Raw genomic sequence first — 22,306 nt, 5'->3', positions numbered from 1 at the left:
TAGCATAGGTCTTCTTTATTGGGCTTCCCCCACATTTTAATTTTCTTTTTTCTAAGCAGGGGAACATTGCTAACAGGCAATACCCCAGTGTTCCTTCTGATAAGTAGTGGGTTTAGTTTAATAAGTAGATGAATTTAGCTGCAGATTTTGTTGATGACGCTAGTGGCCTTGTTCTGTTCCATAGGCATCAACAGTGACTTTGAGTGTACAGAACTTACGTTTTAATTAACTCAGAAAATTGTTTAATGTGATTAGCAATATAGCTCAATTTTGTATTTCAAAGAAGTCTGCTCAGACCAAAGCATTCTGCATGTTAAATAAATGCAGCCTACTGAAATACAATATTAGAAACAAATTTATTTAAAATTTTTTTTAAATGGCATTTGATTAAGCTTTCTTGCCCTATTTCAACATAAAGAGGAAAAGACTGTGTTAGAAAACGGGTGTGCTGTGGGATATGACCTGGACAAACTGGAATGAACCCAGCATCAAATCTGGGTACAAAAGCTGAGGCCGTGCTGGGTTACTGGAGCCCTTTCTGAGGCTGGAAAATACACTCCTCCACAAGAAGGGTGTGCACACCAGGCACCTTGTGTTGCAAAAATGAGGTGCCACCAAGCAGCTACTCCACAGCATCCCGCTGACCGCTTCTGCATCATTCTGGGGTGGATATGCCCGTTCCAGAGAGAGGGTCTGAGTACTACGAGCAGCATCCATGCACACTGCCCTGCTTGGGGCAGTGAGGGTTGTTTGGAGCCTCAGTTGTGCCCTTTTGGTTAATAGAAAAGAAGGAAAGAAATCTTCAAACTTCCATCTTCCCAGATATAAAATAAATAATAAAAAAAACCCTGCAAGGTTAATAGTGCCTTCCATGTTGTTAGGGAGTATAACTCTTGTTTTGGCCTTGACTGGTAGAATTAAAGGCATTTGTTGACCACAAGCTGTGTGAGCTTCTGTCTCCTCTCCATGTAGTGAAGCTCAGAAGAGGGAATACTTTAAAAGGCCGTGCAATAAAGAGCAGCACAATAAGACTGAATATTAGTTTGAATTCTTCTTACGTATTCCTGCCTTCAACCACCATTGCAACAGCAATTTTTTACCTGGGATTTGCCTTGAGAAGACAGTGTTCTTAAAGCAAAGAAAATGGTGCCTTCAGATATGGCTGGAAAAAATAAATACAAATGTACTGCAGCCATTTACAAAAAAACCCAGTTCTTCTTGGCTGCTAAAATTAAAGCCTCTTTTTAGTATTTGTTTTTTTAGTATTTTGCTTTTGGCATTTCTCCTGAAAGAAGTAGCTTGTCTTGAGGAAACGACTAAAACGTCGCAGATTCACTTATTCTAATGTGCATTACAGAGAGAAGTATATTCAGTCTTTAGGATGTAATATGATAGCCTCAAGTGTCATATACCGATAGGCTTTGGCTGAAGCAGGTAGAGCTGTCTCAAAGACTGAAGCCCTTTAGACTACAGATTTCCAGAATTTTAGAATACTTCGGTTTTGGCAAGCATTTTCCTAAAATTACACTTTTTCCTAGGGATTTTATTAACTCATTGTGGCATACTTAGTTCACAGCGGGTAATCGTACCGCCAGAATCAATCCCTCTGGGTTTCATGAAATCTTATGCACAGGGAAGGAAGATGCCCTGAATAGGGAAATACAAACGTGTGTGCCCTCTCACCAGCCACTAAAAGCAAACAAAGACTCAGCTTAAATCTTTGTACATCTCTTTTTCATAGTTTTTTAAAAGAGGTATGTCAGCAGGGAGCAGCTAAAACATAATCCTGTCCTGGCAGCCAGAGAATCGGTCATTGCATCACCTCTCCCTTTGCTTTCGTAACTCTGCATGGACTAGCCATGTGGTAGGCAGCCAGATGATAGTGTCCCTTCCAAGATGGTCACAGCTTAATACTGGTGGAGGATGCTGTCCATCATCTGTAGCAGGGGCTGATGCACCAGGTACAAATGCACAGCTCCACACGGAAGCGATGTCTGTGATGTGCATTCTTAATTTTGCACTAATCTATAACAGCTTAAATGTATGTGGTTTTTTTCCTAAACAGGATGTGTCTGGTTTAACTCAGTTTGTGTACTCTGTGCTGGTATATATTTATATACATAATGTCATCCATGTAATGTGATAGTCTGTAACTTAACATTGGCTGCTCTCAGTAGGCTCTGTAGTATTTGTTTGTGTGGAAAATAATCAGCTGTTGCCCAGTTTATATGCATACTGTTACAATTCTGTGACAAAAGCTTCCAAAACCTGGGATAAGACAGCTTAAACACAGTGGCAGTTAAGATAATTAAGTTTGTCAAAGAAATAACTGCAGTAAATGTCATTTTAATGGTGGAAAATGTGGCATTTTCATCGGTGTTATATTTTTGAGCTATTCCTGCTAAATCTTACATTTGACAGTGTGCCTGATAGTGTCTCTTTCCTTGTTTGGAAACAACATTGGTTTATCTGAAACTATTCTGACTTTGTTTAATCATATTTGTCTAAACACAGTTACTCTCATCTCTGCAAGCTCGCAGAAACTGAATGCTGACTGCATGTAACTACCAGCTGAAGCCCCAAACTTTCTGTTTGCTGATTTAGCAGGGAAAAAAAAAAATACATGCCCATACTGAAATATAGGCATACAGTACATAAAAGTACAAATTTTACAATGATTCAGTCCCCCATCCATGTGGATTATCAATGCTGCACTGAAGTCAGTGGAGCAAACACAGCCATTAAGTTTGGCCTTGCTGGCCCCACAGCTTGGAAAAAAGCACCCCTGACTTCACAGGTGTGCTTCCTTTTGGAGCCTGGGAAGGATGCACAAATCTGAAATTCAATTTTTTCTTTCCTTCTCCACAGTCCCAGTTTTTGTTGGCAGTGTCGCCATCGTAGATATATCTTCTCACAGAGTGATGAGCCACGATCATAGACCAGTCATCTTTTTGCTCCTGAATTCCTGTTGGAAACCTGTTCTCGTCCCAGTGATTAGGGGACAGCTGTGGGTTTTCATTCCTCCTTCCATCTCTTCTACTCTAGATGTTTACCTGCTGTCTTGAGAAACAGCAGTTGTTTCCTCTCCCAGCCTGCAACTTTTATTAAGCTAAATAAGCCTGTACCTTTAATCTCTGCTCATAAGGATATGGGCATCGGGGTTAATAAATTTCTTACTGGGAGATCTGAACCTGATTTCAGCTATTCTGGGAGAACTTCAATCCCAGATACCATTGCAGGCACCCATGTTCAGGGTAAAATAATTCAAAACAGAACAAATTCTCATGATCACTCAGCTAGACCTTATCTTTAACGCCTATCCTCTTATAAATTTAAAATATTGCATCACAGTTGTGTTTTTTTCCTTGACAAAATGAGAATTTTCATGTTCTTCAAAAATCCCTCCTTGTTCTTCAGTTCATAAAAGTCTTCAAATATAAGTTTGGTGTTACAGCATATGGTAGCACAGCAATCAGCCTGTTTTGGCATCTGGTCTAACAAGACCCTTGTGCAGCAGCACATCTCTCTGTGGGAATACCTCCCCTGCTACATCCAAGGACTGCATTTGTCTGCTGCAAAAATAGCAGTACACTAGGAATTCACCTTGTACACATGGGATGTACTAGTAGTACATCTTGTGGTGTATAAATGCACCTAAGTCTCTCTCCTCTTCCATTTCCAGCTGATGACTCCCCATCTGTGTGCTCAGCAACACTGTACAGATATCCAGTAACAGGAATAATTGCTGCCCTTGAGGGAAGTTGGTCTTTTACAGACAGCAGTGGACCTGCCGACACTGAATGCTGTTCGTCTCCAGCAGTCACGTGAAACTGTTTATCTTTGCTGAGCGAGGAAAATGGCAGAGCTGTGTGTATTGCAGGGTGTGCTGTCTGGATGCTGAAAGATGCATAAAGGTGGATGGGAGCTGGTGCTTAACACAGATCTCGGTGAGAGAGTATCTGGTGTAACCGGAGCAGTGCAAGGGAGCGTGAGAGACCTGAGCAGGAGGAGGTGGACAGGCTAAGACAGAGTCAGTGTGATAGTAAAGAAGAGGGGCATGCCCCCAAATGGGCAAGAAAATACAAATGGCTTGATTATTTAGCCCTGTGGGATGAAGAACAGGAGTGAGCGGAAAAAAAGCTACCTGGGAACCAGCTTAAAAAAAAAAAGGCATCAATGGAAGCAAAGATGCATTATAGGCAACCTGTTCGCAGAATTATGAGGGCTAAGTTAAAGAAGGTTAATTATTCAAAATTTAAAATGTAAGCAGAAGAATGTACATAAACTGGAGTCCTTGTCAGAGACGAGACCATGCAGAAGCTCAGCCTCATAGTCTGCAGTGCTATCTTTGGTGTTTGCCAAAAGTCAGAGTGAAACATATGTTTGCCCGTTTTCTCTGAGTCTCACAGATTGAAAGACAATTTTCAGCAGTAACTTTCCTTTTTATCACTTCCTCAGAGCTTCCAGATCTCTCTGCTCCACGTTCCCCCTTAAACTGGAGCTAGCAGCCCCTTAAATCATTCCCCTTTGACGTGTTGTTAACAGTCTTGCAGCCCGAGCGGTTCTTGCCTGACAAAAGACATTCCTCATCAGAAATTCTTCCAGTGCAGCGCTGAGCAGACAGGAAAGTCATTTCCACTTACTTGTTTGCAGCATTTTGTGTACTGCTGCCATGGCTGAGCAGGGACCGTCTCTGAGTAGGATGCTCACCGTGAACTGAGATCAATACTTAAATAAGGATGCAGTTGTCATTTCCAGTTCATCGGTGGAACAAAGTTCTCCTAGCTCATCGTTTCTCTTTTGGCCTTCTTACTTGCAGCCTGAGTGTCCTCCGCCAGTCCCACTGCACAAATGCTTGCCGCCTGCTCTTACCTAAGAAATAGGATTTGATGCATGGGTTGAGATTCCCCATGCATCAGAGCTATTGCTGCTAAGCAGCACAACCCGCAGAAGCCACTAGAAACTGCAATTATAAAAACATTCAAAAGCTATAGTGTAAAAGGAGGAGAAAGAAAAATACCTACTACACTCTAAAATTAATCTTTAAAGTGGAAAAAAGGAAAATGATGATTTTCAGAGAACTACAGCAACCTAACCTCTACCTTAAAGGCAAATTTCCTTTTGTAGATAACAGAGCTGCAGCAACATGTCGACATGCAGAGTGCAACACTCCGCCTCCCGTCCTTATGTACCGTTTCCACTCCCTGGTGCCCCCGTCCCTGCCCCATCCTGTTGTCCCTTTGCAGCCACCACTAGGTGCCCAGGTGATGCCCCAGGCCATGGGAGCAATGGCTATAGAGCAGGCAGGCAGCCAGGCTGCCAGGGGAGCAGAGACACCATGGGGAGGAGGAGGAAAGGAAGGAGGATAGGCAGCTGTGCTCATGCAGGTGTCTGCTTCCTTAGCCCCACAAGCAGGGGTCTGCGCACCTGGCTGTCTATATCACTGCGGCGCTGGCAGAGAGCAGAGGTACCTGCCCAGCACTGAGCCCCTGAGACTGAACGGGAAAGTTGCGTGGTTTTCCCTGGTGACTGCTTTGAGAGAGATGATCTGGCTGGGTTTGACAATTCGCACAAACTCTCCTGAAGGAAGATGAAAGAGTTTCTCTCTGCAGGGTCACAAAGTCACAAACTCAGATAAGACGTATTCCCTTAGCTCTCTGCTCCAGTCGTTGCCCTTACAGGAGCCGTATCCTGTATTCTTCTTTATAACTGTACTGAGCATCACCTTAGAAGCAGCTCACGATTTGACCTCCCCAGACTTCTTGGAAGGTTGCCCCAAATACTTGCAGCTTTCACAGTTAGGAGCCTTTTCCTCATTTCTAGCCTAAAGATATTCATAGCTTGTTTCTGGTTGGTTGTTTTTTTTTTTTTTTTTTTTTTAATGTGCCAAGAATCCCTTAGCTTAAACACCTTCCTTCCACCCTGCCTGGTGTTTACTGTGATGTAGTTATAGCGGTCAAATCCTCCTTCAAACCTTTATTTTGCATTGCTGAACAAGGCGAGTTTGGCATCACCTCATCGCACGTCAGCCTCTCCATTCCCCGTTGATCGCTGGTTCTCCAGCAGAGGTTTCCCCGCACCAAGTACTTTCCTCTCCCACCTGGAAGTACTTTACCTGCTTTGCCGTTGGATTAAATTTCCTGCCCATTTTGCATTTCTCCGTTTCCTTCAGTGCAACCATCAGCTAAACCAGTAACTGACCTGAAGTAATATCAGATCCCTTACTGAAATCCAGCCATCTTCACGTCTGTGATTGTCACATGAAGTTTAGGTCATCAAAGCCTCTGAAATTGAGGATTTTGTGCTCTGTAAATAGTCCATAGGCAGAGGGTTGTTTTCCCCTTCAGCATCAGTGTTTACGTTCACATCTGCTGTTGTGCCCAGTGCAGTTGTGGTTTGATGGGAAGAGGTTCATCTAGGTATGAGTGGCACCCCATGTTCTGAAGTATGTTAAAAATAACATTTATTAATCTTCCATTAGCACCTTTTAGTCTAGCAAATCTGTTCAACCATAACCTGCAGAGGCTAAAGGGTGCTTGGGCTCCTCTTGCTTATTTATACCATACAAAACAGTGAAAGGCTATGAATTTTTAATTGTATGTCTCTTCATCATATTTTGCATTCATAATTCAGGTCATAGTAAGCCAGAAGCCTCTATGATTAGAAACTCCCATGAATGATGGCATTATACAGAATGAGGTGGTGAAGGCAGCGGTGTTAAGAGGGAATGTAATTTTCGATCAGACTCTTCATAGTTCTTCAGTCGGATTGTTTTCTCACTCTGATCAATAGGAATTTAGCTGTTTACTTGAATGAGGGCAAAATAGCTTATTCCTCTTAACACTGATTTAATTTTAGATTCAGAGGTGTGAGATAAAAAGTTTTTCATCCTAGTTGACATCCTTTTTCTCATTACATGCTTTTAATTTTATTTACTGAGATTTGGAGTGAAAAAATTTATAAACAAGATTTTAATTCCATCATCCCCTCAATCTGGAATTTACTCTGTAACAATAAATACATTTTATATCTCATAATGATTGCCAGACTAATCAATAAAGATCAAACTGTGGACCAGACAGATTCCTAATTTTCCTGGGGCAATTTTTTAGTATGGGAATAAATTTAATCCTTTCCCTAATCTTTAAGTCTCCTGTACACGATATAAAAAGCACATCCTAAATTAAAATACAAAAAGAAAAATACATTGCCACCCTACCTCCATCCCTCTGAGGGCTGTGATAACGTGCGACTGAGTGACGGTCATTACATTTAATTCCACACAGAATTCCACAGAATTAAAACAGGAGGCCTCAACTCTGTTTGAGGGGGACAGCATTGACTGTAAGCTGATTGAGGCTGCAGAGATATTTGATTTATGATGGTAGTGCAGTACAAAACCCCAAACTAGCACACACACTTGGATTTCTTGGAAGATAACAGAAACATTTCCACTGATTTCATAGGATTCGTTGCAGTTTGTCATGTGTGGCTGATGGGTTTTCTAGCTGTAAGTCCTAGTTGGAAATTACTACTTACCAGCGGCCCGAGGACACACACCTGAGCTGGTTTTGCACCCCAGGCCCTCTGCCATCAGCAGCTTTTCAGACCACAGAACCTGAGGCGGACGCCAGAGGTGGCAACACATTCATAGCCGTATTTTGTCACAGCTCACTGCGGAAGGCGCTTGTATTATACGAGTTTGTCACAAATTCTTGTCACTCTCCTACAGAAACAGCCCTGAGGGTTGCAGTTTGGAAAAAGCTGGCATATTTGCATTGGGAATACAATCTGACCGCACAGTAAAGTCAACATACCAAGGTTATCTTGTCAGTTCCATAGCTGTGAGTTTTGGTAGAATATGTTGCCTAGCACAACAGTTTTGTTCCACTCAAATATTTTTACAGGGTTTTTCTGAACCCTGGGAAGAGTATGGCACAATAACTGAGAAACAGAAATTTAACTTTTTTAGGTTCTTTCGGAGATCTCCATTATAATAGCAAAATTTGGAATTAAATTAAGAAAGATCCATGTAGAAACTAGGAAAAATACGTGTGGAAACAGGATTCTGAAAATTTTTCACTGAAAAAAATACTGTGTCTTCCAGTATTAGCGGATCTCATAAAGTAGAATATTTCTAGTCTTATGTACATTAGACATTAATAATACCGTGAGTTTTAAAAATCAGCAGTGCTGCTTAAAGTTCTGGACTAGAGCACTAAATCCACAGGGAGATTTCTTTGTTAGACAGAAATTAAACATCCTATTTTGATCGGTTGCTGATCTCTCTGAAAACAGACGAGCTGATAGCAAATTCAAATTTACAATCCAGCATTTCTCTGGTGGTACGTGGTATTTCAGAATTCCAGTTGTTCAAAAAACAGATGTCGGGTGCCTTGATAAGGTCATCACATTTCCCAGCAGAATGTGAATTGTTCTTTTGCGTTGAAGAGCCTGCACAAACCATGTAATATTCCTTTCCAGAAAACTCATAATTACATTAATATGCAATCTGAGATAGCTTTTCAAAGGAAGCAGTCACCTACATAATAGAGATATCCACAGCCTAATCATTCTGACCTCCTCCTCTTTCTAGTAGATGAGAATTTTTTAACTCCTTCCAGTTACGTTCTTGCAGGTGTAGCTCATTTTTATGGTTTTGTTTTTTTTAAATATATGGTTTCTTCACAATATAGCTGATACCTTGTCATGTATAACAAAAATGATCATTCTTAATATCATCACCTGGAGACAAACTCAGGCTTGGAAATGTAGAATGGAAATGGATCTTACGAATTCTAGCTGTTCTGGGGATCCTTTTTTTTTCGGATTAAGAGGGCACTGAGTGACTGTGGTAGAGCTGCAGTAGACTTCTTTTGCTGGTTTTGAATGTAGATTTTGTGTTGCAAAAGCATGAAGGGGCAGGATAGTTGGCAGATCTAGCCTGCAAGGTGTCCCTTGAGTGAGGAGGTTCCTGAGGTGTGGCGTTGCTCCAGAAACAATATATTGTTTTCCTTCCTTGCTTCAGAATAGGAGAGTGCATGTGTCACGGTGCTGCGAGGCTGGGATCAGTCCAAGTTTGCTACACCACCGCTGTAGTTTGATGTAATGGCACCTGGAAGACGGAGGTAGGTGGGCCCTGGCATCGCAGGGGGAGAGGGCTCACCTCTAGCAGATGAACAAATGGAAACACTTCCCACTTCTGTGTGTGTAGACCGTGAGGGCTGTGCTGTTTAGAATTACGTTTTGTAAAAAGGCTGTGAGAAAAGTAAAAAAGGCAATCCTTTTTCCTTTTTTTTTTTTTAAAATATGATCTAGACAGTCCTTTCTTAAATGTAAAATCAATATTAGGCTTAGCAAGTGATACTCTTACGTGTAGGTCAAGCTTCACAATTCAAGGAGAGCAGTAAATTAACCCAGAACATCACCTGTGTGTTATTTATGCATAAATAGGAATTCAAATGAAGAAATGTAAGTATTCATTAGCTACAGTGACATATTAAAAATTATAGACTTTTTATACGCATAGTTTGGGAAGAGAGTTTCACAGATGGGCAAGAGAAACGTCATCCTCCTTCATTGGTTTATTACTCTGAAATCTCACCTTCATAACAATTCTGACTCTGCTGAAACACGCATGTGAGGCTTTCTGTGCCCTGCTGTGGTCGCGTGCGCCCTCGATGCACAATTCCAGCAGTCTGGTCTTACGAGCACCCCACTACTTTAATTATGAGCTCTCCGTGCATGCTGGTAAATTAGTTGGGGTCACTCTCTGTTAGCAATGCCAGGTGGCTTGCAACAGCCAATATCCATGCCATTAAATTGTGCCAGCCTTCAGAACCAAGTGGCCAGTTTCAAATTGCCTGGTGGGAAGAATCTTTGTCTTGACTAACAGAGAGTTGTTTTGATCAGTGCTGATTTAGCAAAGGACTGTTCTAAAAATTTGGACAGGTAGACAGTTGAGTTTTGGCGCCCAGGAACACTCCTTGCCATGGGTTAATGTACTAGTGTAACTGTACTGTATGGGCACGACAAAATCACCTTATTATTGAAAAGCAAGTAGTATAGACTCTAACCTACTCCTCGTTTAAGATATACATTATTTTATGAAATATCCCTCTTAAAAAGGGAGAGAAGTTAGTCAACAGCCATCAAATGTAGTGCTTTGATTAGAATACAAAAAATTACATTATTGCAAGAAAACTAAAATATATTGGTGTAGAATGAACAGATGTGCACCGGTGGCTAATTAGGGCATTATATTATGGCCCCGTTACAGGTGTGCTAGAACTACAGTTAGCAAATCTCTGTGGTTAGTGAAACCTAACACTTCCAGGAATAGTTTTCCATTAGCTGAACGGCTCTCCGATGCTGGAGGTTATTGGGGCCTGAGCTAGCACCAGGTATCATCGACAGCAGCTTTAGATCTATTCTGTATGGTGTTTTTCATTTGTGTCTTTTATAATTTCCTAATGCAAAACCAAAGACATTACTGACTTGCAAAAACATTACTCGCTTTTTAGTACCCTGCTCAGAATACAGAATATACTTCTTTTTTAGATTCACTGGAATTACAGTGATGTTGCTGAAGTTTGTGGTCTATACAGGGATGGCAGATTGGTCAAATACCTACTGCAGATTTATGCCGCTGGCTTACAGGAAGAAGCCTGATTTTGCAAAAATCTGCTTCCTTTTAAGTTTGCTACAGTGGCATTAATTTACAAAGGCATATATAGTGGATTTATGAAGCATTTGAGTTCTTTTTTTAGCTTCGTCTTAAAATAATTGCATCTCTAATACTTATAAAATGTTTTTCGTAGTTTGAAGCTAGTTAAAAACTCTTTCTTATTATGGATTTTTTTTCCTATTTGTTTATAATGTGGCTGTGCTCAATAAAGTAAAAAATGCTGAAGACAGGGAGTGAATAGAACAAAGTGGTAGCTATTTAATGTGCATGTAATGCTTTTTGTTTTCAGACCACTGTACAAACAATAAAACCTCAGCACATTTTGGAGGGTTATAAGAGCTACTCTTAAGTGAGGTTAAGTCAAGCAGAGAAGTTCTATGAGTTGTGCTAAACTAGAGAGAAAATCAGTGCTGGTACCAAGGGCAGGATTGCTAGGTTTTGGCGTTTGTTCTAGGGAGGGGACTGTTTGTGGGGTTTTTTAGCCCTCCTCTTTTTTTTTGCAATGCCTCTTTGTGGAGGGGAAAAAAAGGTGTACTGCACCTCGGCAGCTCTAACAGATCAAGTCACACATGTTATTTGGTGGCATTAGCCTGCATCTAATATCATTTCATCACAAATGACTGAGTTTTACCCAAAAGAACATATATCCTTTACCTTTTCGTTATCCAACTGGACAGAGGGCAGGGACGCGGCAGGTGCCCGATAGGTCTGGAGAATGGAGCAGGAAGGTTCTTCTGCACAAGGGGTCTGGGCGATTGCAGGAAGAGAAACCACGTCTGTTTCCTGCACCCCAGGCAGAGAAAGAAAGTTTAAGCATGTGTGTTTAAGCTGCAGGAGGAACATTGTTAATGTGTGTTAATTCTTCGCTGAATTCAGATAGTCTGCAAGTGGGCGGCTCTTCTGGATGGATCTAAGAAGAAGCCACTATTGCAAAGCTCTTCTTCCTACTCTGATGCTGTGGCCTACTTACAGTTTAAGAGGAGAATTTCATGCCACTGCAAATAGTTAGCACTCTGCACAAAGCCCGCTCGTTCGGGATTTGTGTGGGAAGGTGTGTGCGTTATCCTCTCCTACGTGTGTCAGCTTGTACAGAAATGACTGTACATGATTTGCTGTGATCACACCTGGTATAGTGTCGTCATCCTCAAAGGCTGCTTCACTCTTCTAAAAGCAGGAACATTCAAAAGATAAAACTGTTTCCAAATGTAAAAGAAAATAATTGTGGAGATTGCAGTTAAAACTTTACATAACCTAATTGCTTATTTATAACTTCCCTTCTGAGCTATCTCATAACTTTTAATATAGTAGGCCAGCAAAGAAAATAAACAGACTTGGATTTATGCATCTATGCTGATGCATTTCTTCATACTTTTTATAATACACAAATTTATTATCTGAAATCATAAATCAAGTTACTTGCATTAATGCATACTTACACAAAATAAAAAGGCAAATATTCTTTGTTCCACTAAAACAGCATTCTGTTAAATGAGTTTAACTAAACTAATTGAAGTTTTACGGAAGTGTTTGGAAGTCAGTATATCAAGTAGCAGACATAATGGCATACTGCAGTTTCCCAGAGTAAAAGCAAGTGCCAACAATAGGCTTTCTGCAAGATGTTTGGAGAAGCTGTCATTATTTGGTGCCTTTCTAAGACTCCGTTTTGTTGTTATCCAGATACAGAAATCCAAAACTTGCTGAAATATATCCAGAAAAGAAATCGATGTTATTTTTGTCCTCTGCAATGACAAAATGGTTTTACCTTCATTCAGTCCTGAAGCCAATGTGACTGCATTAAGAGAATGGTGGCAGAGGGAAGATTATGCTGTGTATATAACTTGATTTCACGCTTTTATTACTGGAACCTTGTTGATTCCTGTGGAGCTGGGTTCTGACACTCTCACTGACAGTGTCTTTTTTTCAAAGGGTTTTAAGCAAGAATTCTTAGATACTCTTCTGCAACTCTTCAAAACAATCCCTGAATTTCCAAAATAATTTCATTTTTTTGTTTTCTATTTTTTAAGACAAATAATTTTAGCCCTAAATAAATTGTTTATACTGTAAGCTTTTTGCTTACAGTATAAAAATGCACTTTTCCGTTATCAACAGAAATCAAACTATCCAACTCCCAAAGCCAAAGCATACAGGATTTCAGGTCCTGTTCTGCATTCCAAGTTATGTCCTGCCTGAGAGGTAAATAGAAGCACAGAAACAGGCTGCTTATAGTAGCCATATTACTGTGCTTTCAAATAAAGCCTGAACCAGTTGAAGTAGTGGAATTTTACATGGACTTCAGTGGGGACAGCACAGTTTCAACAACAGATTATTAAGTATCCCCATTTCCCTTTTGTGCTCGTCACTCAGACTTCTAAAACACAGCTTATGTGTCACAACAGTTTTAAAGATGTGGAACCTGAGGTGCAGAGGAACTGCATCATTTGCTCTAGGATAAGACTACAGTAGCTCCAGCTCACATGTCATATCGTCATATCAATCTGTAATTTTTGTGCAATTATTGGACATGTGAATTATAAATTGGCTGATACATGCAGAAGATTATAATAGGGCATAGATGCTAACTATGAAATTTTAAATTTCTCTTGATTCCCCCAAGCTGCATGTGTCTTGTTTTCCAAAGTCTACACCAATGTGGAGTGTATGACTAAGTGTACATTTTGAATGATGCATATTTGTTTCTCTGTACTCCATAAGATCTGAGCTGAGTGATTATTTTAGACACAAATTATATGGAGACGGGCTTTGCCACTCTGCATATAGAAGGTGAGCTCACTTACCTTCCTAGGAATAGAAAACAGGATTTTTTTTCTTTGTCCTGTTAAATTGTTAAAAGTTTATTTAAACTTTCTCTTGACTTCTTTAGAAACTTTATCAATTAAGCACATCTCTATCAAACAGTATATAGCTGTAATCAAACTAAATTACTGTGCAGTAGCTTTCATTATGCAATGACAGACTTTTGTAAGGGCTTTTGTAAGGATTACAGAAAGCGCTTGATTACAAGTCTAGACGTGCCTAAAAAGGGAGAGAAAACCATGCTCTTTTCATCTTCTGAAGGGTGTAGTGACTCCATTTATAGCTGAATATGTCCACTACTGAATTGGGATGTATGGCTTTGGTTCTTCCTTCAGCATCCTACAGGCTTGATTTCGTAATAAATTCAACATACACATCCTACGTATGTTCTGGAGAGTAATAAGACTGGTAGAAATGTTCCTTTTGAAAACATCAGTGAATCTGGTATTCCTGAACGTGGCAGCCATATTATAGGCATCCTGGACAGAAATTCATGTAATGAAACCACTGCCCCAGCCACATCAGACCACAGGTTTCTCCCCACTAGTAAGTCAATGCACACAGAAAGCGGTCATCTTGCCTGAGGAGAAAAAGGAGCGCTAGGTCCTTGACCCAGAGCATTTCCACAGCAGTGCTTGGCACTAACCTGAGAGGTATTGTGTGCTACTCCACAAAGCAGTGCTGCGCGGGATGGCACCTGTGAGCTGGCCCTGAACATAAGGTGCAGGTGGAGCTCCCTTAACCAACTCTTTTATCATCTGAGGCACCTTGACGAAGGAGCTGGGTTCATACATGGCAGGAGGGTCTGTAAGCCAGACCGAGGGCTGGTGAACAGGACAGGTTCACAAAGGAGTTAGGGCAGACACACAACAGTAATCATGAGGACACTTGCTGCTGCCGGAGCTGTCTCTGCTGTATGGCCTCTGTTCATTGCAACGCTGGAGATCATGTCCAGAGTTGGGATCCAGTTCACATCAAAGTACCCTGGTTAATGAGGAGACATCACGAAACCCAAAGGCTGTGCAGCTCACAATCACCCTTACAAGTGGAAACAAACGTGTTTTAGGACTTTTCCCTTACTTGCTGACAGAAGGGAAGTTGCAACGCTGACAGCAGTGGTCCTCTGCCTGCCAGAGAGAGTGCAGGGCCCTCGCAGCACAGCGGTGTGGTCAGAGGGTCAGCTGGTTTCTCATCAGTCCACTTGAACGAAGGTCAGTGCTCAGGGACGGCATATCCATCCCTGGAAGTGTTCAAGGCCAGGCTGCATGAGGCTTTGAGCAGCCTGGTCTAGTGGGAGGTGTCTGTGCCCGTGGCAGGGTGGTTGGAACTAGGTGATCTTTAAGGTCCCTTCCAACCCAAACCATTCTATGATTCTATGATTGTATGATCCTGAAGTTAAGCACAGGCACGAAGTATACAGAAAGCAGAAAACAGGCCAGGTTGTTTAAGCCTGAGTTGGAAGAATAGCAGGAGTTTGAAGGCAAAGTCAGAAAGGCCAGGGAAGAAAATGAGATGCATCTAGTATGAGATGAGAAGGGTAGCAAAATCAATCATCCTCATAAGAAGAAACCCAGGTGAAGGAGACCTACTGAAAGATGACGAGGAGAAGGCAGCAGTGTTTTTGTCTTCTTTTTTTTTCCCCCTAGTTTTCAGTAAAAGTTCAGCTATAACTAGATGCCTAGCACAATTAACAGCAGTGACTGAACAGTAAAATGTAAGCCTAGAATAGGAAAAGACTAAGTCAGAGTGTATTGAGATCATTTAGATCTTTTTTAATTGGTTATACCCAGTGACCTTCATAGTACAGTCTTTAAAGAGCAAGCTTTTTAAGGCTGAAATAGATTTAACAGGTAGCACTCACTTCTGATAGAGGCTGGGCAGAGAGGCAGATGTATGTAGTACTCACTTCAAGAGGAAGAAGTGAGGAATTATAGGCCAAATGCCTTAACTCAACTTCACAGAAAAAATCTGTAGTAAATAATGAAGCAAAAGAATATGAGGCACCTGGGAGATAAAAAAGCAGGGAGGTCACTAGCAAGGCAAGTTTTGGTGAAGATCAAGTCATGCTAAATCAGTCTGATTTTTTCTCAAGGAGGGTAAGAGCCATTGTTAGTAGGGGAGCAGCAGAAGGTATCACACTTCACGTGAGTAAAGCTTTTGGTACTTGTCTCACCTGACAGTCTTGCAATAAATTAGGGAAATGTGGTCGTGATGATGTGATTTTAAGCTGGATGGAGACTGGTTGTCTGTACTGAGAGAATGCCTATCAGTTTATCTGAAGATCAGGAGTGGAAGATCAGGAAAAATATTCTCTGGTCTGCTTTTTTAGTGTTTTTGTTGACAACCTCAGATGATGGAATAGAGGGTACACTTATGAAAATTTTGGACAACATTGGGGAAAACCGCAACTGTATTGGACAGTAGGATTAGAAATAAAATAACTTTGGTAAAATTCAATTACCTTTCTGTACTGTCAAGGACAAAATTGTACATGAACTTGAATAGTCAACAGTGAGAACATGAGAGTGGGAACAAACCAGAAAGGACCTGAAGGTTACACTGCTTGAAAATGCAAACAGGAGCGGGGTATGTTGCAAAAAAGGCAAATAGATTTATGAATACATCCTGTAAAATTTGTCAGGCCACAACTGGAATACATTTCTGCATTTTCAACATATTGATGTCAGTCTATACAGCCTGGAGGAGAGCAACAAGAATGATCACAGGTCAAGAAAAGATGGTCTCTAAGAAAAGGCTGAGCAAACTGAAGTCCTTTAGTCTTAGAGAGAATAATGGTAACAAGTACTCAAAAGGCTATTGCAAAAAAAGGGAATAATCTGTTTTCTGCCTCTATGGTATATAAGAAACAAAGTAATGGACTTCATCTGCCCCTGTCAAGATCCAGGGAGGTCACAGGGAAGTACTTTGTAATGGCCAAGGTAGCAGAACCCTGTAATAAGTTGCTTGGGGAAATTGTGGAGTCTCTAGAATCAGAGGTCTTTAAGCGTAAATTGGAGAAACAACTGTTGTAGATGTAATTGATGCTGCCAAGGAGCAAAGAGAGGAATAGATGTTTCAGGTTCATTTCAGCCCTACGTTTCTACAGTTCTGCGTAATAGGTACCATAAATAAAATTAAGGAAAAAGGCCAGAGTTTTAAGCAGTCTTCGTTTTTTCTTTTGTCATAAAATCTTTCAAGTTATATAGGAACGTGAATTATTAAAGGATAAAATAAACAGCAAAGGAAACTCTCACACAGCAATTAGAAAGAAGCAAGAAAAAGAAAAAAAAAGAAAGAAAAAGAAAAATAAAGGAAAAAAGAAAGAAAAAAAGAAAAAAGAGAAAGAAAGTAAAAAAAATCGTGCTGCTGCAGTCACAATTAGAGTCACAGGACTTGTTCAGTCTTGAGTTGCTGTTGAGTACCATGGGAATAAAGGCCAAGATGAAGACTGCCTTTATTTTAACTGATAAATCTTTTAGAAAAGGGCCTGTATATTATTCCCATCTCAGTGTCATGCTGAGTCTGTCCTCACCATTTATCGAAGAGTAATAAGACTATCATACTCAATTTTGCTAGAATACGTTTCTTCCAGATTATCTGAGGTGCTCTACACTAATAACGCAGCACCCCACTGTGTGCCTGAAGCACAGCCAATTCACCCGCCTGGCCTAATTACATCTCATGGGCCAAAGCAATTGAAAAAAAATGTGATCATAGGATGCACAAGTATATTTTTGCACTATTTATTTTATTTCCTTTGCATTTAAATTCACTAATTTAATACAGACTGCTCAGGGTCTCTAGTGTTTCCATTTTTCTTTTTCTGGTTCATTCTCTTTCGCTAAATGAGGTAGCCGTATGTTCCTTAAAATCAATACTGTCCTTGTTTATAGCACCTGCTTTGATGTGTTGTTCAAAAAAAAATAATAATCAGAGGAGAAAGTTGATGAGAAAGCATAATTTCTCTTCCCCATGCCTTGGACAGCTGCTTGGATGAAACTGCCGTGCATGGAGAAGACTTTCCACTAGGTCTTCTTCCGTGGGCCTTGCTGTGAGATCCCCTGGAGGCCTCTCTTCCATCTACATCTCATCAGGCCAGATGAAGTGCTGTTATCCTACAAGAAAATCTTACATTTTAGTCCGTAGATGTTACAGGACATAACTAGAGTTAAATATATCCGTGTAATGTTGCCATGGAAATACATCATTTTGGTGTAAATATAAATTTTCTGTATCCAGCTTGTTTCACTAACACAGATTAGCAAAGCTGCAGTCAGAGAACTGCCATGCCTTTATTTCCTTATAGTGGTTCACGTTGTCTACTGAAAATCAGAAGAAAGTGCAAACAGGACATTTTAGCTACTATAAGAGTATCATGTCATGATCACATTTTTTGTGCATGCTATGTAAAACTGTTGAAGTGTTGTACAGCACTGTGCATCAAAAATCCATCCATAGAATTCAGATGTTTTTCAAGTCTCATCCATATCTTATAGGTGGGGAAAGTGATGTAACGCAGCAATGTCTTAGATTGTAAAGTGAGTCAGTACGCTTGCTCTGGCTTGATACCTGGGCCTTGATCTTCTCATTTAATCACATCATTAGTCATTAAGAGATACAGCGTATAAATAGCAGAGCACAGGCTATCTGTTTTACGATGAGAGTATGCAATGCCGAAAGCTGTATTCCAGACTCAGAGATACTTTGAACTAATGCTGCAGAGGCACTGCCAGCCAAGGAACATGACGCTTACTAAAATCAATATGTGAGAAATAAAGCGCAATCAAAACAAAGTGTATATAAATTGAAATAAGTGTTATACAGAGTGGATTGTGCTAATTTAACTAAATCTGTTTCTAAATCAAGATAGTTTAACTCAGAATACTCTTCACATATATACGAGACAAGGTAATTACAAGCAGTCTTCAATACCAGGAACTATTACGTTTTGTGGGGAGCAGAGCTGTTAAGACTGGTGAAAATTTGCAAACAAGTCCCAGGGTATTAACCAAGTAAGGGAGCAATGCTGAAGATGGACAGAGGGAAATTTTCCTACATGGGGTCTTATGAGTTTGTAATAAAAAAAAAGTTCGCGCTACAAGTTCAATAGAAATCTGTTAATAAGTCAATCAGTCTTGAGGCACAAGCGTGGTTAGCAGGTGTTGTTGGTTATGGTTCTTGCTATATCTGAGAAGGAGCCCTGCAAGCCAGTCTTACTTTACGACTTAAAAGGGAGGAAAAGTTGAACAGCTTCTCCCCAAGTTTTTCACAGATTTCCCTCCCACAAAAATGTGACTCTGGGAAGAGAAGAAAATTTTCTTGTTTTTAGCCTCACACTATAAAGTGTTTTTAAGAGTATGGGCAAGTGTGTAAAAGGACCTGCTAAAAGACTGCAGGCTTGGCTGGAACATTTCTCTGCACAAATTTGGTCAAAGATTTTTCATACGAATGAATCGGAAGTGTCTGCTTTCCACTGAATGATGGTGAAACATCTGATCCTTCTCACTCCTATGGAGCCAGCTAAACGGGTTTGCAGCACATGAACACAGATCAGCTCAGACATCTCCTTCTGTCCACTCCAGCTTGATTGCTTTTGGTGCACTCCCTGTGTGCCGCTGTTACCTCTGCACGTCAAACACACCAGTGCTATGCTGTGGGAGCGTCTTTGCTACAGTTATGTCTTCATTGGCAGATGAAGATATATTTTCATCCAGGCTGGACATGATTGTGTGCAGCCAGGCAGATGTGACCACATTAAGTGATGTAGCAGTGTGCAATCCATCAGTTTCCATATATTGTTGCTCTCTTTTACTTTGGATAACTGATTAGCTATCGCATTGTAGCAAGCGCAGCTGGCACAAGCACTTAGATTTCACTGTGAAGTAAAGCAAATGAGAATCTTTGGCTGATCTCCATGAGCCACGTCATGACAAATACTGCGACTTTAGGATTTTAGAGAAAGTCAACAAAGCATTTATTGCACTGTAAGAAACACACACTTAAAAAGCACTCAGTACCACTAAAACAATGCCCAAGGAAAAAGCAGTGTATTGTTACTTAATGTTATTTAATCACTGGCAGCCTATACAAACTACAATTCCAATGAGAAACACGGTCAAGAATTCATCTCAGATGCTAACTCAGGTGCACACTGTAGCTGTGCTTTGTAGATGAACATTCAACCATTTGTCATTTGCTGCATGACAGTGCACACACAGTGGTTTTTTAATAGTGAAAGCACAGCTGAGAGAGTTACTACTGAAATGTAGACCAGGAGACTTTCAAATGAGATAATGTGATTCTACCCTTAAGCATCTTTCTTCCAAGGCTTCAGAGGTTTCTGCTGAATGTTTTACCAACAAGAAATACAGAATTTGTTTCACTAGTTTATCCTTTTTTGTCTATCAGTATATTAAATTCTTTGGAGCCCTTAGCACGGGAAAAGCATGGACCTGTTGGAGAGGGTCCAGAGGAGGGCCACGAAGATGATCCGAGGGCTGGAGCACCTCTCCTATGAGGACAGGCTGAGAGAGTTGGGGTTGTTCAGCCTGGAGAAGAGAAGGCTCCGGGGACACCTCATTGTGGCCCTTCAGGACTTAAAGGGGACTTCGAAGAAAGATGGGGACAGACTTATTAGCAGCGCCTGTTGCAATAGGACAAGGGTTGATGGTTTTAAACTAAAAGAGGGTAGATCTAGATATAAGAAGTAACTTTTTTTACAATGAGGGTGGTGAAACACTGGAACAGGTTGCCCAGAGAGGTGGTAGATGCCCCATCCCTGGAAACATTAAAGGTCAGGTTGGACGGGGCTCTGAGCAGTCTGATCTAGTTGGAGATGTCCCTGCTTATTGCAGGGAGTCGGACTAGATGACCTTTAGAGGTCCCTTCCAACCCAAACTATTCTACCATTCTGTATATTTTTTCTATGTCTGTCTGTAACAGTGTAAGAGGCAGACATATATTCCAGAAATTCTTCTTTCCATTAGTGGAAGGCAGGAATAGCATCTTTAAAGGAATTCCGTGGTGAGTGAATTCACATAGATTGCACGCGCATCAGCAAGACAGATGGATTTTTGAGACTCTGCAATTGATTTTAAAACCCTTGAGAATTCTGCTCCAGGGACCTCAAGGATTTTATAGTTGGCCCAAGACACTTAGTACATTTTACTACTCAAAGATGTCTATTTAATAGTTTAATAGTTGTATGACCATTTTCTTATCTCTTAGAATTTTATAATGCACAGAAACTACCTTCCTCTGAGACAGACTTTGATATCTCAACATCTATTAGATTACTTCCTAGAAGCTACCATTGTATTTAAAAAGTCAATAATACTTTCTGAGTTGTTTTTCTTCTCAAATGGATGTGATGCTATCTTTGTCTTCCCAAATTGTAGTTTCCTACTCAGATTACAATATGCATCCAAGGATCCTGTGCTGAGCAGTTTTCCAGAAAAAAAGCTGCTGAAAATTAGTTTAGTGAATGTGTACCTCACACACATAGCAGATTATTATTCTGCTGCTATAGATTACTAGGAAGATGTTAACTCATGCTTTACCATAACATCTAATTCTCACTTGAGCAAGCAGTGTGCCCTTGTCACCAAGAAGGCCAACGGAATTCTGGGCTGCGTAGGGAAGAGTGTGGCCAGCAGGTCAAGGGAGGTCATTCTCCCCCACTCCTCTGCACTGGTGAGGCCACAACTGGAATACTGTGTCCAGTTCTGGGCTCCCCAGTTCAAGAGAGACAGGGAACTACTGGAGAGAGTCCAGCATCGGGCAACAAAGGTGATTGAGGGACTGGAGCATCTCCCTTATGAGGAAAGGCCGAGAGAGCTGGGACTCTTTAGCCTGGAGAAGAGAAGGCTGAGGGGAGACCTTATTAACGTTTACGAGTACCTACAGGGTGGGTTTAAGGAGGATGGAGCCAGACTCTTTTCAGTGGTTCCAGTAACAGGACGAGGGGTAACGGGCACAAGCTGGAACATAGGAAGTTCTGATCAAATACGAGAAAAAACTTCTTTCTGGTGAGGGTGACAGAGCACTGGAACAGGCTGCCCAGGGAGGTTGTGGAGTCCCCTTCGCTGGAGACGAAATTTCAAGAACTGCCTGGATGCAGTCCTGAGTAATGTGTTCTAGGCAATCCTGCTTTAGCAGGGGGGTTGGACTAGATGATCTCTAGAGGTCCCTTCCAACTCTGAAAAATTCCATGATTCCGTGATTAAGTATTTTGACTTTCTCTTTTTCTAGTACCTGCATGCAAATGGGATCGTGCACCGTGACTTGAAGCCAGAAAATCTACTCTATGCAACACCAGCACCAGATGCACCACTAAAAATTGGTGAGCAGCATTAAATGCATGCTTCCCTAATTCCCTTGTACGGGTAATATGTGCTAACTGATGTTTACAGTATATACATCTCACCGCCACTTTATTCGAAGTTAACGCTCATACTCAAATGAACAGCATGTTACTTCTTCCGCAGCACAGCTGTGCGTGGTGTTTTTAAATTCAATACAAAACCAGATGCTTGCTCAGAGAATTTATTGCCAAAATTGTGCAGAATGTGGCAGAGAATAAAGTGCTCAGGAGGAACAAGAAGGATCATGAGATCAGCATTCAGCTGCGCACACTGCTTCTGTGCCCTTTTTTTTTGTTAAACTGGTACTTTAAGAGGAGAGATTCATTGGCATGAATGTACAAATGTGCAGGTAAGCAGTAGAAAGCAAACTGAGCAAGGCTGACTTCTGTTTTGAAGGCAGATTTGAGGGATAAGAAGAAGTGATTTTCAAAAAGAGCATAGG

General features: G+C 41.0%; 1 protein-coding gene across 2 annotated transcripts in view; it reads left to right on the top strand.

The window, feature by feature from the left end:
- The window catches only part of CAMK4 (calcium/calmodulin dependent protein kinase IV), a 172,622-nt gene that overhangs the window by 132,258 nt on the left and 18,058 nt on the right, over window positions 1-22,306 (top strand). For both annotated transcript variants that reach the window (XM_054185910.1, XM_054185911.1), the window contains one exon: window positions 21,752-21,842. In XM_054185910.1, coding sequence (XP_054041885.1) covers window positions 21,752-21,842 — 91 coding nt within the window. The remainder of the gene's footprint in view (window positions 1-21,751; window positions 21,843-22,306) is intronic.

Source organism: Rissa tridactyla, chromosome Z (assembly GCF_028500815.1).
Source record: "Rissa tridactyla isolate bRisTri1 chromosome Z, bRisTri1.patW.cur.20221130, whole genome shotgun sequence".
NCBI classification, from domain to species: domain Eukaryota; kingdom Metazoa; phylum Chordata; class Aves; order Charadriiformes; family Laridae; genus Rissa; species Rissa tridactyla.
The sequence above is the reverse complement of the archived record's forward strand: the minus strand, read 5'-3'. Positions and strand labels throughout refer to the sequence as shown.